The following is a 16,315-nucleotide window of genomic DNA, read 5'->3' on the forward strand; positions in this document are numbered from 1 at the left end:
AGATATTATACATTTGTTTTAAACAACATTTCAGATTCAGAAAATAATTTTCTCACTGTAGAAAATGTAGAGATTCAGTGAAAAATAAGGAAGAAAATAGAAGACACGTAAAAATTCACTAAGTCATATAATACTCTAGAATATTTTCTTCCAGGGGTGTGTGTGTGTGTGTGTGTGTGTGTGTAAATTTCCCATGGTTGAGATCATAGTGTAGAAAGAGTTTTATATCCTGCTTTCCTCATATGATTACATTACAAATACTTGCAATGTCATTAATGTAACTGTAAATGGCTATATATTTTTGGAATATAGAGAGTTTGCTAACAAGGCTCCAATTACTAGGCATTAAACTAAGCCCAAATTTTACCACTAAGGAAAACAAGAATATTTATAAATATCTTTCTACATTTCAGATGATTTCCTTCAGCAACATTTTTAGAAATAGATATACTAGATCAAAAGAATGAATGTTTTTAAGATCCTTGATAAGCCATAGCAAATTGCTTCTGAGAAAGTGTGTGCCCATTTACTTGCCATTAGCAGTATATTTGAGCACTACCCAAAAAGAAGCCATTGAAGAGCATTAACTTCCAGGCCAGAATACAGTTTCTTTTAATAGTATCAATATAACATCTTCATAATAATATCTTTATGACCCTTCATTCTAGTGAATTCTACTACTGGTCATTATGACTTCTGGCTCCTTAAGATTAATTTTCAACAAACAATATTATTTTTCTAGCTAAGTTTAAGGTAAAATATAGAATTAGTAAATAAGTATCTCTGCACAGAATAAAGAGATAATTACCAAATATGTATAAAGGGACAAATGCTTCAAAAACTATGATTAACACATATATTTACTCAGGATTTAAGAGGCTTTACTCTACAGCCAAGACTTCTAACTTGTAGAATTTAACTTGAAAAATCAATCTGCCAATAAGTTTGCACATTTGGAGTTTGCAAATGTTTGTAAAGGTAATCCCTTTTTCACTTTGTGACAGAGAAATATAAAATGCAACTTGAATACAAATGTCAATCTTTTCTCAAATCTTTATTTCTATGATATGGCAGTTATTTTAAAAATCAGTGCTAAAATAAAAATACTATAACTATTTCTGTGGACATCATCATAATAATAATTACACATCTACCTACCTACCTGCCTGCCTACCTACCTATCTTCCAAATGCATAGAAAGATCTGAAGTTTTATCAAATTGTCAATAGAAATTCTTGGGATAGGGTTGGAAGACACTCTGGTGTGGGTAATGGAGAATCTCTTCAATGATTTAATTTTATTTTACAATGAGCAGGTAATAACTTTATAATAAAGAGTAATAAAATTAGTTATTAAGATCTAGGGATTTGATATTAGTTTACTCTGGTCTGAATTTAGAAGCATCAACTTAGATCAATTATTTTTATGACTGGGGAGTATACTTGGGTCAGTTCTGTATGGATACCTCAAAGCAGTCCAGGGTACATATTTATGTCTAAGAACTGTCCCTATGTAGTTGCTCTGAAATGTTCACTCATAGAGCTGATTGGAGAGATATGAGAGGCAAAAATCCCAGACTTCAGAGAATCCTTTGCCTTGGACAAACACTACATCACTCCATGTCTTTCCCAGTCAAAAGCCTCTAAACATTTCTTAAAAAGTGTTAAGGGCCTTTGTGTTTACCAGCTTCAAACATACCAAAAATTGGGTAAGGAAAGAAAAGAATAAAAAATATTGGAAAGGGTAAAGCAGAATGGCTGATCTTACAAAATTTTTTGTTGTTGTTAGCATCATTTTATAAGTCAATTTAGAAGTGTAATTATAAATATCTTCTGTGTATGCCCTTGTCATTTAAATTTAATTTCAGATAAATGTAACTTACTAGACTATATTTGTTATTCAAAAATTAGTTTTATATTGAAGTAGGATCTTCAGATAAATGAATCTCTATAGTACTGAAACTATTCCACTTTCTCTTGAAAAAATTTTAAGATTTGCTTGGAAAAACAAATTAAATATCTTTACTATTCTTCGGGTTGGTAATGTTGGTAATCAATCACTGATAATTAGTGAGGAAAATAAACATTTCTGAGTTTAGAAGTATGAAGAGCATGTCAAAAGCGCTAACTTACACAGTATTACCTAAGCATTCATCTGATACGTTTTCATTGCACAAACAAAAATGGTCAGCTTATTAAGTTTTGTAGAAGAATTATGAGCTAAAAGTTCAAAAATCTCACCATAACTCATCCTAAATTATCACTTGACTCTTTTTCAAACTCTATTTTTAAAATTCCTGTGAAGAAAACATCATTTCTGAACTTTTGTAACCTGCTGGACTGCATCTGAGACAGTTGCCCCCTGCCAATGGCCGGATCAATGAACCTTATACTATCCTGTGTCCATCCAGTTATTTCCCTTTCTGGTTGTGACAACAAACAAAATATTTGAGCAGCAGAGGCAGTCTATACTTAATAACTAAAATAAAGAGTTGCTTTTTAAAATGATTATCTTACCAAGGATGACTAACTTAAGAAAATGCAGTTATGAAGAACAAATAACCCTCATGTGAGAACAGTAAGAGAAGCAAAGAAATGCTACGAAGGCCAGACACCATACTTATTTAACAAAACAAATAAAGAGAATGTTCTTCAGTAGCACATTCAGTTGTTTTAGGGAACCAATCCATGACCCCCATGTGAAACCAACAATCCAGGTCCTATTGGGCACTGACCCACTCTGAAGGATAGACACCAGGCCTGGGGGTAGTATATCTCTGGATTTTTTCCCAGAAGGAAGCCGAAAAACAAGAGGAAAACTCCGAGGGCAGTTTTTTTTTTTTTTTTTAATATCAAAGGTAAAAACTTGAAGTTCTTATATGTACAGTGAATGCACAGAACTGTCAGCTAAAGGAAGAAAATGCTAAATCATCCTTTTACAGGGACACCCCTATTCCAAATATTAGTGACTCTTGGAGTAAACAGAACTCAAGTTTCAAAAAAGGTTAAACAAGTTTCTAAGTGTATTTGTTGAGAGTTCAGCCTTTGATGTTAGATAGCTTGGAATTCAATCCCTGTTCCTCCTCATGCTTGCCATGTATCCTAATAGAAGTGACAAGCTCACTGCCTCAGTTTCCCCATCTTTAAAATGGAGGCAATCACAGTACTTCTTTCTCATGAGGCGGCTGAAAGGATTTATGTTGCGTGCTTAGCCAGGTGCCTGGCACAGTGTGAACATTCAACCAATGCTAGCTTTGATATTACAGATAATGGACTATATACTATAGCCACAATATCCTCATAACTTTGTATCTTAAACCCCATCAAATACCACAAGCAAAATGCCAGTCCAGCCAAGAAGGAGACTGACTCTGAAACAAGTTCTTTGATCACAAAGGACAAGGTATGGGGTCTCTTTCAGGTCTTGTCTCAAATCAAAGTCTAACGAAAGTATATGGAGGAGGTATGGAAGTCTTTGAGCCCTCAGGGATAACTTTTGGAGAGTTCAAAGCAGCCAGCAGCCCCCAGGACTTATGTAACCACACTGGCATAATGCAGGGGAGATGTGTCGTGACCTGATTCAAAGGCAATGGCCAGTAAGTTCTGGCCCAGAGGGATGGACCTGTAGGAAGGCAGTGCTTACAAGGTGAAAAATTGCTCTTTCTTTGATCTGATCACTGGTGCTTGAAATTGCTTTAACCGGGAATGAAGATTTTTATGCCACAGAGCTAAGGCCCATTGATTAACTTCACATTAAATTAAAAATAATAGATACCAAATATCTATTTTTGTTTATTTTTTAAGATGGCAGATTTGCTTCAGAAAGCCAGTTAGGAAATATAATGAGATGAGGAAAGTAGACAAAAGAAAGTCATTAGTGTCACTCTCTACCCACCCCCACCTTCTTTACTTCAACCAAAATAAAACAAAATGGCCCTTTCAATAAAGTGAATGTCAAAGGCATACCATATATTTTAAATTAGAATTAATGGGTGCTATAGAGTTAATTTCCATTTTGCCTCCCATGGCTTATTGGAAACTTGTGAGGATTTCTCTCCTCTACAGCTTTACTGAAATGCTTCTAAATTTCCTTGCTTTGCCTCAGATATTTTGCTTCCTAAGTATAACTGTACTGGCTGGTCTTCAAATGTCAAATAACTTTTTGGTTTTATGATTTAAGTGCCTAAGACATTAATAGTACCACTAACAATTGAAATGTATGTAGTCCAAAATTCTTGAGATGAGGGGAGAAAAGAGGGCTAAACTGACTAATAGAATTTTGAAAAGTAGAAATGTGGGTCAACTAAAGATAGTTTCAGAACTGCTGAACTGAAACAAACTTTGGACTAAACCTGTGTTTTGGATTGTCTTTAAGCTTTGCTAAGATAACAGAAGTTACGTGGTCAAGGTCAATCCACTCACACATCCTGGTCATGACCTGCAAAGAGTAAGGTGAACCGTGACATGAATGATAGCCCCTGGCTACAGAATTGCTCCATGGTCCACGTAGACCTCTGTTGTAAGACTGGAAAATTACTGGATGATGTAATTTTCCAAGCTCTCTATCAAGCCTGTGATTTTATAGTCCTTTTATCATTTACTTACCTGCTTTCCCTCTGAGTCAACTCATTCTTCCTACCTTTGCCCAAGTAGCTTAATGGTTTTAGTTTAAGAAACTATGGCGAATTCTAGACTTAAAAAAAAACACAGATTTGCTGATAAAACTTCTTTTTATTAATTTCACAGTGAAAAGTGCAGGATCTTGAGCCTGGATAAGTATATCATTTCCAGTTTCAAAATTCACATAGTCTTTGACTGACTGGGAATTGACTGAAAAACTTAGTGGCATTATGTTCTCACTCCTAGGCTGGGTAATGATATGTCTGATAAAGAGCTTTTAGTCAAATACATCAAAGGACTATGTAAGTTCAAGTTTTATAAACTCCAAAAGAGTAGACCATCTTTCACATTCAGATGACTGACAGTCACATTCAGTCAGATCAGGAAACTGTTCAAATAATGATGCTGTGGGAAAACCTCTTACCGTTCTGAATGAGGGTTTGTGACCGTGTGAAACGCCCATGGACGGCTGTCATGTGCAGTGGACTTTTGCCATCTTTACTCTAAAAGGGGGACAGAGATGCAACGGATCAGTGAAATCACCCTATGATACCTCTAGCAAAGCCTTGAAAACATCAATTTAAATTTTTTCTAGAAGTATAATAAAACATTAGAAAAGCAAAAAGATAATTTTTAAAGCAACAGATAAAGCATACATGAAATCTTAAGTTATTGTCTAATATCACATTTTTAAAAACTTAGAGAAGTGAAAATTATTTCAGAGAAGACACGCAACACTTCCAGTTACACTGACAAATTTTAAACCATCCTGTTTCAATCTGAAGAAATCACTCAAAATATTTTTTCCTCTCTGGTGATCTACTGAAGGAGATATTTGTTTTTATTTTTGTCTACAGTACATTGAAAAGGGACAAATGATATGTTAAATTGTTTGGTCCTTTTTGACTAAAGTGCCATAAATTACCACAACTCTCAAAACTGACAAGGAACACTCTCCCATCCCCTACACTCTAATTCACAGAAAAATAACACTTTCGATTGCTCCAAAAAAGAACTGTTTGCTTCATTTAACTAATTAGAAATCACAGGATTATAGTATAAAACTGCTCAGCAAGCTGACATTTTAATGATCACCTAGAAATGTGTATTGAATTTCTAGTACCCCCTTTATTATCTAAGATGCAAATAATTGAACTTCCTGGCACATATTAAGCCAAAACATGAAACATATATACAACATATTTATATGTGTGCGGGAGATCAATATACAAAATACTAAAGTCCTACAGATTTAATTAAGACACAGTTATTTACAGAATTTTATCTAAAAATAGTAATACCCAAAGATACTACTGTTATTTTAGAGCAAAAGCATACTCAAAAGAGAGAACGTATTATTTAAGTGTTGTAAGAAAACAAACCACTTACATTACTGTTATTTTTCTAAGTCTCAGTAGAAACATTATCTTAAGTCTAAGGTTAAAACATGAAGTTTCAAAAATGCAAGCTCATTTTTGTGATGCAATCCAAATACTTATGCTTTAAAATGACTCTGTTTTAGAAGCTCTGCAGCAGGAAACAAATATTCTTTTTTTTTTTTTTTTTTTTTTTTTTTTGTGGGACCCTCGCTGGCGGCTGGGGAATGAACCCGTGCTGCAGAGGCTGCGGGCAGCCTTGCAGCCCAGCACTCAACCGCTGCGCCACCAGGGGAGGCCCAACAAATATTCTTTTAAATAAGTATTTCTCAGAGTGAAGCAAGGACTACCTGCATCAAAATCACCCAGAGATTCTTATTATAAATATGAATTCTGTGCCCCAACCTAGAATCAGAATTATGCTAAAGGAAGCCTCATTTCAGACTTGCACGGCACAGTAAATTTCAGACTGTGAGCTCAAGTAGCTTATAAAGCCACAAGATTTTAACAGGAAAATTTTTTATGTCATTTAAGTCCATTCTTTATAAAAGGTAGTTGTGTCTAGTCTGTGCCAAGGGAAGAGTTCATCAGAGTGGTAGATGTATCTTGATTGAAAATATAATTCTCATAGTGAAAGGTTTTTAGGTAGATGGGGGTTGGGGGCAGGGAGAGGATCCTTTTCTTCATTTTGTATGGTTATAATCTGAATCAGAAAATGTTGAGAAAGGAAGACAGAATTAAGCTTGAAGTTTTACTAAAATGATATTTTTTAAAGAAAAGGGAACAGCAATCAAGAGAATGTAGCTAAGATGCCATCGCTGACCACAGACAAATGGTGGAGGAGAGCTTCCAAAAGCTGGTGCCAGAATCTGGGTCTTGATTTTCAGAACTATAGACTGTTCACAGAACTGAATGGCCTGAGAACTACATAGCAATCATGATTTAAAACTTACTCCCTCCAATAAAAAAATAATGGGAAGTCCTGGACTCTTAGAAAAAAAGAAATTGCAGTTGACTGTTACTTGTCCCTAGGTGGTGCTATTTCTTTAAATTTTGCTCCAATATATTTTCTCTTAGATTTAATATGAAAGTATAACAAATTAGCATTCAGTTCAATAGATATAAAGCTTCAACTATTTCAGTGTTTAGGAAATATCTTTATAAATATTTACTCATTTTCCTATGTCTAGAGAAGAGCTTAAAGGCTTCACCAAGGAGTAACCACCAACCTGGTGGTCGCTACCTAAATTGCAGGCAGAGTTAGGGATAAGTAACTGGTTTCTGTGGAGTATAATTTACAAAGTTTGTCCCATTTCAGGGATGGCAAGCACCACACCTTTTCCTTCCTTTGAATGTTGTACCTTTAGTAAAGAGACAAATAAAGATGGTAAAATGCAAAAGATGGCTATGTGATCGGGGGTAATGCTTGCATTCAGATCTATCTTGTGGATCTTTGCCTGGGTTCACCTACTATTGTGTCCAGGTCTTAGCTTTTTTATTTTTTTATTTTTTCCTCATAGGGATATGGGCAGTAGGAGGTGGGGGACAGAGGGACAAAAAGCATTAAGAGTATCAATGAGGCCACTTTGGATCAGCTTTGTTTATATGGTATGGGTGTAAAGTGAATTATTTCAAAAAGTCACTGAAAATTAATGGAGATAAAAAGGACAATACTTTTTATTTAGTCTTTTACAAGAATAAGAATGTTAACGTTGAGACTAAAGATCCTGTGATTCATTTTCTACCTAGAAAGTTTCCATATTAGTACTCTTTTAAAGCAGAATTTAATAACATCTAAAGAAGATTAGTCCTTGAGCTAATGGAGCATATCAATATTTTGACCACTATTCTCCTCAGAAATGCATTTTTTCCCCTTCCATTCAATTTTTCTTATCCTCCAATATCCCTAAACTTACAGATATTGTTACTCCTCAGAAATGTGAAGCCTGTGTGCTCTATAGCACAATACCTTGTGAAGTCGTACAGCTCAGAGGTCCCACTGGAGGCCATAAAGGATAATACTAAGGTCAGCGTAGGGCCAGATGTGGGGCTAGACATGGGGAGGGTCACATACAGTCAAAGCCAAAAGGGTTTCCTAATTCAATGGAAGAATAGTCTAAAACCCTGGCTTGAAAAAACTATACATAGTCCATTTTTAAAAAATAGTTCTAAGGCCAGAGTGGGTCCATAGTTGGCTCAAACATTCATTCCCTCCTTTCCTCACTTCCTCTCCCAAATTCCAAGTGCTATATCCCTTTTAGTGCTTACTGTGAGCTATTCCAGTTTTGCCTTCAACCTCTGCAATACGGCCCTTTTTATAATTTGATCACGGTATGTATAAAGAAGGGAGCTGGACCACTTCAGTAGACATGACATGAGCTTCAGCTCTGCTCTCTTAGGGCTAAAGGAATTAAGAGTGCACAGATGAAAAAGAATTGAGACCATGGGCAGGCTGAATGTTAGTGGCCAGGAAGTAGGCAACCTAGCAGTGACAATTTCTGAATCGTTTTCGAAGTTGTATCCAGCACGGCTACATGTTCAGGGCCCTCTTAAGCATTTACTTCGAATGCTTCCAAAAAGACTTTTGAGATACTACAATAATTACAATGTGATCTGTAATGGAAAATAAAATTTGTATTTACATCCTTTTCTTCTTATTTGCAAAATACAAGTGAACCTTCATTATTTTATCACAACTAAACTAATATTAATAGTTAAAGATAGGGCCTAGGTCAATGTAGGCAAAAATGAGGGATTGTATAATGTATCAACACATATCCTTTCTCCTTTCTTTATCTCTTTGTAATTGCTCATGAAGATATCACTTATTGTAAGGATAGAGGAAAAAAAAAAGGGAATATGTGGGTAGGTATTGGCTACATTTCAATATGCTATTTCCCTCAAACTTTGAAAAATCTAAACAAACAGAAACTGTCTTGCAATCTACAAACACTTTCAAAATCCACAGAGCAATGTGGTACAGAGAGATAACAACTTCAATTAGAAAACTACCTCCAGGGTCAGACAGAATGACTACGGAAATGTTAGATGATCCGTGTATCCACAGTGCCCTGGGAATAACGAAGGGGGATTCAAGAAGAAGAAAAAAGAAATAGTGCCTTTGGGACAAAATGGGTGGATGTTGAGGTAATTAAGCTAAGTGAAATAAGTCAGAAAGTGAAAGACAGCTATTGGATGGTTTTACTTATCTTTGGAATATAGATAACAACAACAAAAAAACATATACAGCCAAAAAAATCTAAGACTTAGTTGAAAACATACTGGTTATTAGAGAAAGTGGGGGAGGGGTGGCAGAGTGGATGGGGAGCGTGGGAATAGGGCATCAGCAAGGGAGGTTTGGTAGAGGGTGAATGAACCTGCAAACATGGAAGAGCAATAATGTAACCCCAAAGTTATACAGACATGAAAACAACTGTCAAATTTAATAATAAATAAAACATGATAAACTAAAAAAGATTTTTAAAAAAGAATTGGCAAATAGGAGAGTGTAGACAGAGCAGATAAAGGGAGACTGAGGGAGAAGGCTAGATTTGATTCAAATTCATGTACACAGATGAAAAATAAATCCCAGTCTCATATTTCTGTAAAGTATTTTTCATATTCTATTTATGATTAGCAGTCTATTGGGGAAATCAATAACTAAAAATTTGGTAAATATGCTTTTCAGGTCCATTTTGTGGAGGAGAAAAGAAGGTTTCTACAAACCAGTGTGTCATATATAGGGGAAGCCTCTTCTCCAATCTGAGCTGACCACTAGTCAGGCAAGTGGGAGAAGCAGGTAGGTGGACCAGAAAGCAGACATCTAGTCTTGGTATCAGACACACTGAGAGCATCACTTCAATATTTTACAGGGATAGTGGAGAGTATTAAACAACCCTGTGAATTAATTAAGTGGAGGTTGGTGAAGAAAGCTACTTTATTTAACTTCAAAATTTTTCTGTTCTTTGGATATTCACAAGATGCCCCACAGACACCAGGGTGGCTAGATTAGAGAGTGGCCCAGCCATCTTGGGGCATTGATGATTTCACCACCTACTAGCCTCCTGTCCTCTCACCACTATCTCTGTGATGTCAACCCCAACAGATGACTCTTTCCCCACCTTGGGACACAGTTCCTGGCCTCTGTAGTGCTCCCAAACACCTTCATCTAACCTCCGCCAAGACCTTGGATAGGCTTGACTTACAAGATCTGGAACTCTGAAAATCTCTATTCTGTTTTTTTTTTTCACCTCTGCCTGTTTTCTATCTTCATGAAGACACTATTCTCCCCAGTTTCCTCCTATCCTAACTCTTCCATATTATCACTTTCTCTGGTTCTTCCTCCTGATCCTAAGTGCAATGGGTTGCTGGCATTCTCTATTCATGCTTTCATGTACTGTTCTTCTGGGTGATCTCATCTCTTCCTCCCAAATTCAACTATCAATCATATGAATGAGGCAGCCTAATTTTTTTCTTCTATTCTCTATCATTCTCCATGCCAGAATTTCACATTTTCCATGACTGGTTCTCCTACACTAGTTATACAAAAGGCACAATATTTGCTTCTCAAAAACTAAGCTCATCAATTTTACCTCCTAAGTCTTTTTCTTTCTCCTGACATCTCTCTTACTAACAATAATCGTTTATCAAGTGCTTATCGTCTGGCAGACACTGTTTTAAGCAATTTATGTGATATAACTTGTTTACTCCTCATGACATTTCCATAAAGAAGATACAACTGTTTGCCTGATTTTACAAGTAAGCAAACTAAGACACAAAGAGAAGTTGATTAAGATTATACAATTCCTGTAAGTCAAAGCTAGGATTGGAATTCTAGCCATGTCAGTGCCAGAAACAAACATGTAACCACTGTTCTGTACTCCCTCTCTCAGCCAGGCTTCCATTCTTATACTTGCTTTCAGCTCCTCTATCTCTAGTCCAACCATATATCACTTGATTTTCTATTCCAAGTCTCTCCCTTCTGCAAAGCCTCTCCATTCTCTTGGTTGTCCTCTGTCCTTATGACCTCTTATCTAGACTAATTTTACTGACTTCCAGTCATTCCCTACTAGACCTCCTTCTAGGTCCAACTATTCCTGAATTTTCTTTTTATAAAAATGAAAATAGTTCTTTTTTCCCCTTTCTGTGCATACACAGAAACACATAACATTTTTAATTAAAAAACTGTATCATATTTACTAATTGAATTTTAATTTTCTCACTGATGAGCAGCCTTTTTGCTAGTATACCCAGTGTCTTATAAGCAAATATCAATGTATTAACATTATGCATTAGCTTATATTTATCTAATTACTTTGTACTGATTTTTTTCAGAGATTTAATGGATACTGTAACCCCTCCTGATCTGCCTTTTCCCATATTTTCTAGTAGGTTATCATCAGACTTACTGATTTTTATGAGCTCTTTATACATTGAGCATATTGCTCTCTGTTTATCATGAATATTGCACAAAAATTTCCTTGAATTGTTCCTCTTTTGACTTTATGATAGGATTTTTGTTTTTCCCCCTTTTATTGTTTTGTTTGTCAATAAAAGTTTAAAGTTTTTATGTAGTTATATTTTATTTTAAAGATTTATTTTTTTATATATAAGAGCTGGGGTACAGGCCAGAGGTGCAGGAGTGTGAGAGGATTCACCAGATAGAGTGGGGAATAGAACAGGCAGACAACCAAAATACACTGCTGAGGGGAACAGCGGGTAAGACAGGAGAGGTCTGCCATGCCATGTGGGAATCTCCCTGGCCAGCCGGGAATTAAACTCACACTGCACAGGCTGTGGGCAGCTTCACAGCACTGCATTCAACCTGCTGCGCCACTGGGGAGGGCCTGGTTTTTATGTAGTTATATATAGAAATTTTTCCTTTGTGTTTTTATCTGGTGTTCTATGAGCAGATCATGGTTTCTAGTAGTCAGTTTTAATCACATGACAAACTCCTGAACCAGTAGGTAAGCCTCTTTCATGGTCAAATCACATTTCAGCTTGTTCCTGGCTCCTTTCTTTCATATGATTATACCCATCCAATCACAACAAATTGCTGTTCAGAAAACTTGTCCCATATTTCCCCACTATTAGAAATTATAAGGAAAAAATGTAAAAAGAGAAGGCATCAAAACAGTTGATCAAAATTCTTGAATTTAAATCTTGGAAATAATTTTTCAAAAGCAGACACAGGATATTGGGACTTTGTTTCCAGATTCTTGTGTCCTGAGAAGCCAGGAAGCTGAGGATAAATTTACTGTCTCTTAGGGTAAGAAAGAATACTTCACTACCACCTCTCTGGAATATCCTCTCTCTATCTGGAATACTCTCTTTCAAATTCTCTTGCTCCTCATTTCAACTGATATCCATCTTTCAAGTCTCAGCTCAAAAGCTGCTGCCATTTTTGATCCCAAGTAAGAAACAAGTCAATCCTTGCCTTTTATTGTATGCAACACTTTATTACTCTCTCATGCCACTCATCACATTTTCTTTTGCCTCATGATTATCTAATTACATTATCCCCTGACCATACTGTAACTTCTTTGGGGGCAAAGATCTTATCTCATATTGGAACTCCCCCAGTAATAAACAGAAGGCACTAGGAAAACCTTGCTTAGTTTGCTGAATAAAGGAATCATCGTTAGGAAGAGATCTGTGTCCATCATGAAGCCACTAAGTAGGGCTACTATAGAGAGAATATTGAGAAATTCCTTGGAGGGCCATGCCAGGTTTGGGAATTAACCCGAAATCACTAGATTAGGTTTTCCTTTTGATTCTTAGCACCTTTGCTTTATCAGCTCAACATTTATTTAGTCTTAGAGTCTGGGCTGTGTCAATATCCCTGAAATGCAGTATTTGCTCTAGAACACTCACTGAGCTATGAAGAGCATGCGACTATAAGCTCAGAGCCTTCTATTGGTATCAGAACTCCTGCAAAAAACAACAGAGTTGAGTTGTGTTTCCATAGCAGCACAATGCAGGATAGGGCTGTGGCAGTCAAGGTATTCAAGAGCTATGCGTCATTAAAACTGAACGTACAGCAGTTGATTTTGCTCAAACACAGGCTCAGAGCAAAGGCATTTAACGTAGAGACCAAGAGTGCCATACCTGGATGTTAACATCTGCTCCATTGTTGACTAACAATTCAAGACACAGAGCACCATGTGTGGAGGCCGCAGCAAAATGTAAAGGGGTGAACCCGCTGTTGTTGGGCTGGTTCACATTAGCACCATAGTCAGTCAGCTCATTAACTACAGCATCCTGCCCATTGTAGCAGGCGAGGTGAAGTGCTGTGTTCCCATAGATGTTGATTTCATCGATCTGTGGAAGAGTCCAACAGGGGCGATTAAGATCAGTGGAGCAAATTTACCCCATTTTCCACACACACAAAAGAAAACCAAAAAATCCACCAAAACCCAATGGCTGCACTAGAGAAAGGAAATTCCATCCATCAATGTGTTATTGAGAGTTCACCCTTGGCCTAGCACAGTGATCCTGGCAAAGCTTGTCACTTTGAGATAAAGACCAGCAAAAGGCGAAGGTGACAGTAAGCTACCAGGAAGCAGAGTTAGAGGTTTCCACTTGTGGAAAGATATTTTTCAGTTGGGACAGGGGTAAAAAGTAAAAGGCAAAGCTGCCTCAAAATGTCAGAGGAGTAGTGAATCAGGGTAGTCAGAAATGAGTCCCAAACTCAACCATGAACATGAAGAGAAAGGGGTGGGAGGTGTGTAGGGACATGCTGTGGAGCCTAACTCAGAAATGGGGCTCAGAAGCCACTTAGTGTTTGGCTCTGATGTCTGCACCTCACAAGGCACATTCTACACCAGGCCTGGGAACTGTCCTGCATGTTTTGCCACGGCTGCCTTCTGCTTTCCCAGACCTGCCCTGGCTGCTGGGTTTCACCATCCTGGTTTCAGTACTGTGCCTTAGATTCCCTTTCCTCTGGGCACAGGGGTGTTCTAGAGCCTCACCACCACTCCTGTGCTGCTAACTGAAGGAGAATGGGGTTGACTGAATGCTCCAGCGCAGCACTGGGCCATTCTGCTGTTTGTCCCTGCCATTTATTCATTCATTCGTTTCTGCCTGGGAGCCACGATTTAGAAGATTCTGAAGGTGGGAGGAGAGCTCTAGCCAATCTTTTAAAAGTGAGAGTTTATTATGTATCATATATATGTTTACATATTTCTCTAAGTCTATACAGAAAGTTAGTCTTGCTTCTGATGTTCTAACTTAGTACATGCCCCACATCAACCTTCATTAGTTGCCCATGTAAATACAAGAAGATAGGACACCAGAAAACGAGGGTGGAGAGTTTCCTCTTGGATTAAAATGCAAACAGGATTTAATTTCAGAACGAAAACCCACAAACACACCACGGGTGCCGCATTCATCATAGCTCACCTCCACCCCCAGATTCAGGAGATGCTTAACAACATTGATCTGTCCGTTGGAGGCTGCGGCGTGCAGGGGGGTGTAACCCTTCTTATCCTTACATGTCACTTCTGCGCCATGGTTAATGAGCAGCGCCACGACGTCCAGGTGGCCTTTACAAACAAAGCCACAGAAAACATTACTAACCTTTCCAGAACAATTTGCCGATTCAGTCCACATAAATGATCACCATTAGTTTTAATTGCCACCAGTATTTTGCTGAGCTCTTTATAAAAAGCTGGTTTGTGGCAAATATTCAACAAATATTTAGTGAATGCTGACTACATGTCAGGCACTATGAGAATGCTGTAAGGGAAAATAAGACAAGTCCTATGTGAGCCTTCTCTTTAAGGAGATCTAGCAGAAGTGATGCCTGTTCACTTAGATTTGTTTGCAAGTATCATCATTTAAGCAAGCATTGTTGATGTGATAAGCCCAAGGATTCACTGAACCCATCTAAATCACTCATTCTTTTTTCCCCACAATTAATGTCATTTTTATGAAGATAAAAGACTTACATGCTTGTTTAAATATATTCAGAAAGGGCAAGAGGAGTTAAAGGGAAACCAAAATTACCCACAACTGTCAATCCCTACAGATAATGAGTTAAGATTTCAGTGTATATTTCCCAGATTGTTTTTATTGTACAGTTTATTTTTTTTAAAAATGAGAATCATATTATTCATACTGTTTTGTGATCTGTTTTCACTTAATGTATAACAGAAACTGTGTTAATAATAAATATCATTGATGTCATCATGGCGGTTACTGTATAGTGTCCCATTCTGTAGATCTTCCATAATTCATCAACACAACCGCCTGTGAATGGGTATTCAGTTGTTTATAACTTAGTGCTGACAGAATCCTGTCTGCTTTTCTAACTAACTGCAGGATGTTCTCCAATTAGAAACACAAAGGAAGGATCTTAGTTCTTCTTTTCCCACAAGTCTACGCTGAGAATAAACTTCGTGAGATCTATCATTTGTCAGTGGTATTTATTTGTGCCAACAAAGTGAAAAGGAAAAACAGAGAAATGTCCTTTCTTCGTGTCTCCGATCCCGGCAGGCAGAAGGGCGGTCTCGTGCCCCAACACACTGTAGACAGTGGAATCACCAGAGATCCACAGCCACTCTGGCCCCTCTCAACCTCCACGCCAGCCAGAGGGCTGTCTCTGCTTCCTTCCATTTTATTTCTTTCATAAATATTTATAGAGAAAGACAAATGGAATTTGCGTCCTTACTTTGCCAACCAGTTCTTTTTCATTTTAAACACCCGTTTTGGCTTCCATAGCAAGTTAAAATAAGCCCCATATGTGTAGCTTTCCAATCCAGATCGAAACACATTCACCAAGGTGTGGGCCATGATTTAGCCCTCCTTTTTATAAGATAAATAAATCTCTGACCAAGCAACTGCCCAAGTAGAATGTTTGATGTATGCCAGTAAAAGAAGTTGAATCTTAATTTAATGGAAACACACACTTGAAAACAAATCTGGTGTGCCCAAGAGAAAACCTGCATGGTCGATGAGAGATCCATGGCTGATTTAGTTAAATTATCTGCACTTTATTGTCCATTCACAGAATCCTTACCCATATATGCTGCCCAGTGAAGAGCACGCCGGTCCTTCTTGTCAAATGCATTGATGTTTGCTCCTTTGGCCAAGAGTAAATTGACCATCTGAAATATAACCAACAATGAAATTGGGCTTCCCTGGTGGCCTAGGGGTTAAGTCTCAGCACTATCACAACTACAGCCTGAGTTCAATCCCCAGCCAGGGAACTAACCCACATGGCACAGCAGACCTCTCCTGTCTCACCCGTTGCTCCCCTCAGCAGTGTATTTCAGCCAATCTGCCTGTTCTGCTCCCCACTCTGTCTCTGCTGAATCCTCT

General features: G+C 37.5%; 1 protein-coding gene across 7 annotated transcripts in view; it reads right to left on the minus strand.

Annotated features, from left to right (window-relative positions):
• Nucleotides 1-16,315, minus strand: part of ANKRD44 (ankyrin repeat domain 44) — a 279,387-nt gene that overhangs the window by 95,023 nt on the left and 168,049 nt on the right. For all 7 annotated transcript variants that reach the window (XM_054699964.1, XM_037523759.2, XM_054699963.1 and 4 more), the window contains exons 6-9: nucleotides 16,014-16,101; nucleotides 14,396-14,538; nucleotides 13,103-13,315; nucleotides 5,044-5,122 (exon numbers count right to left, since the gene is read on the minus strand). In XM_054699964.1, coding sequence (XP_054555939.1) covers nucleotides 5,044-5,122; nucleotides 13,103-13,315; nucleotides 14,396-14,538; nucleotides 16,014-16,101 — 523 coding nt within the window. The remainder of the gene's footprint in view (nucleotides 1-5,043; nucleotides 5,123-13,102; nucleotides 13,316-14,395; nucleotides 14,539-16,013; nucleotides 16,102-16,315) is intronic.

The sequence above is a fragment of the Talpa occidentalis genome, unplaced genomic scaffold, assembly GCF_014898055.3.
Source record: "Talpa occidentalis isolate TD23 unplaced genomic scaffold, MPIMG_talOcc4v2.1 talOcc4.3, whole genome shotgun sequence".
NCBI classification, from domain to species: domain Eukaryota; kingdom Metazoa; phylum Chordata; class Mammalia; order Eulipotyphla; family Talpidae; genus Talpa; species Talpa occidentalis.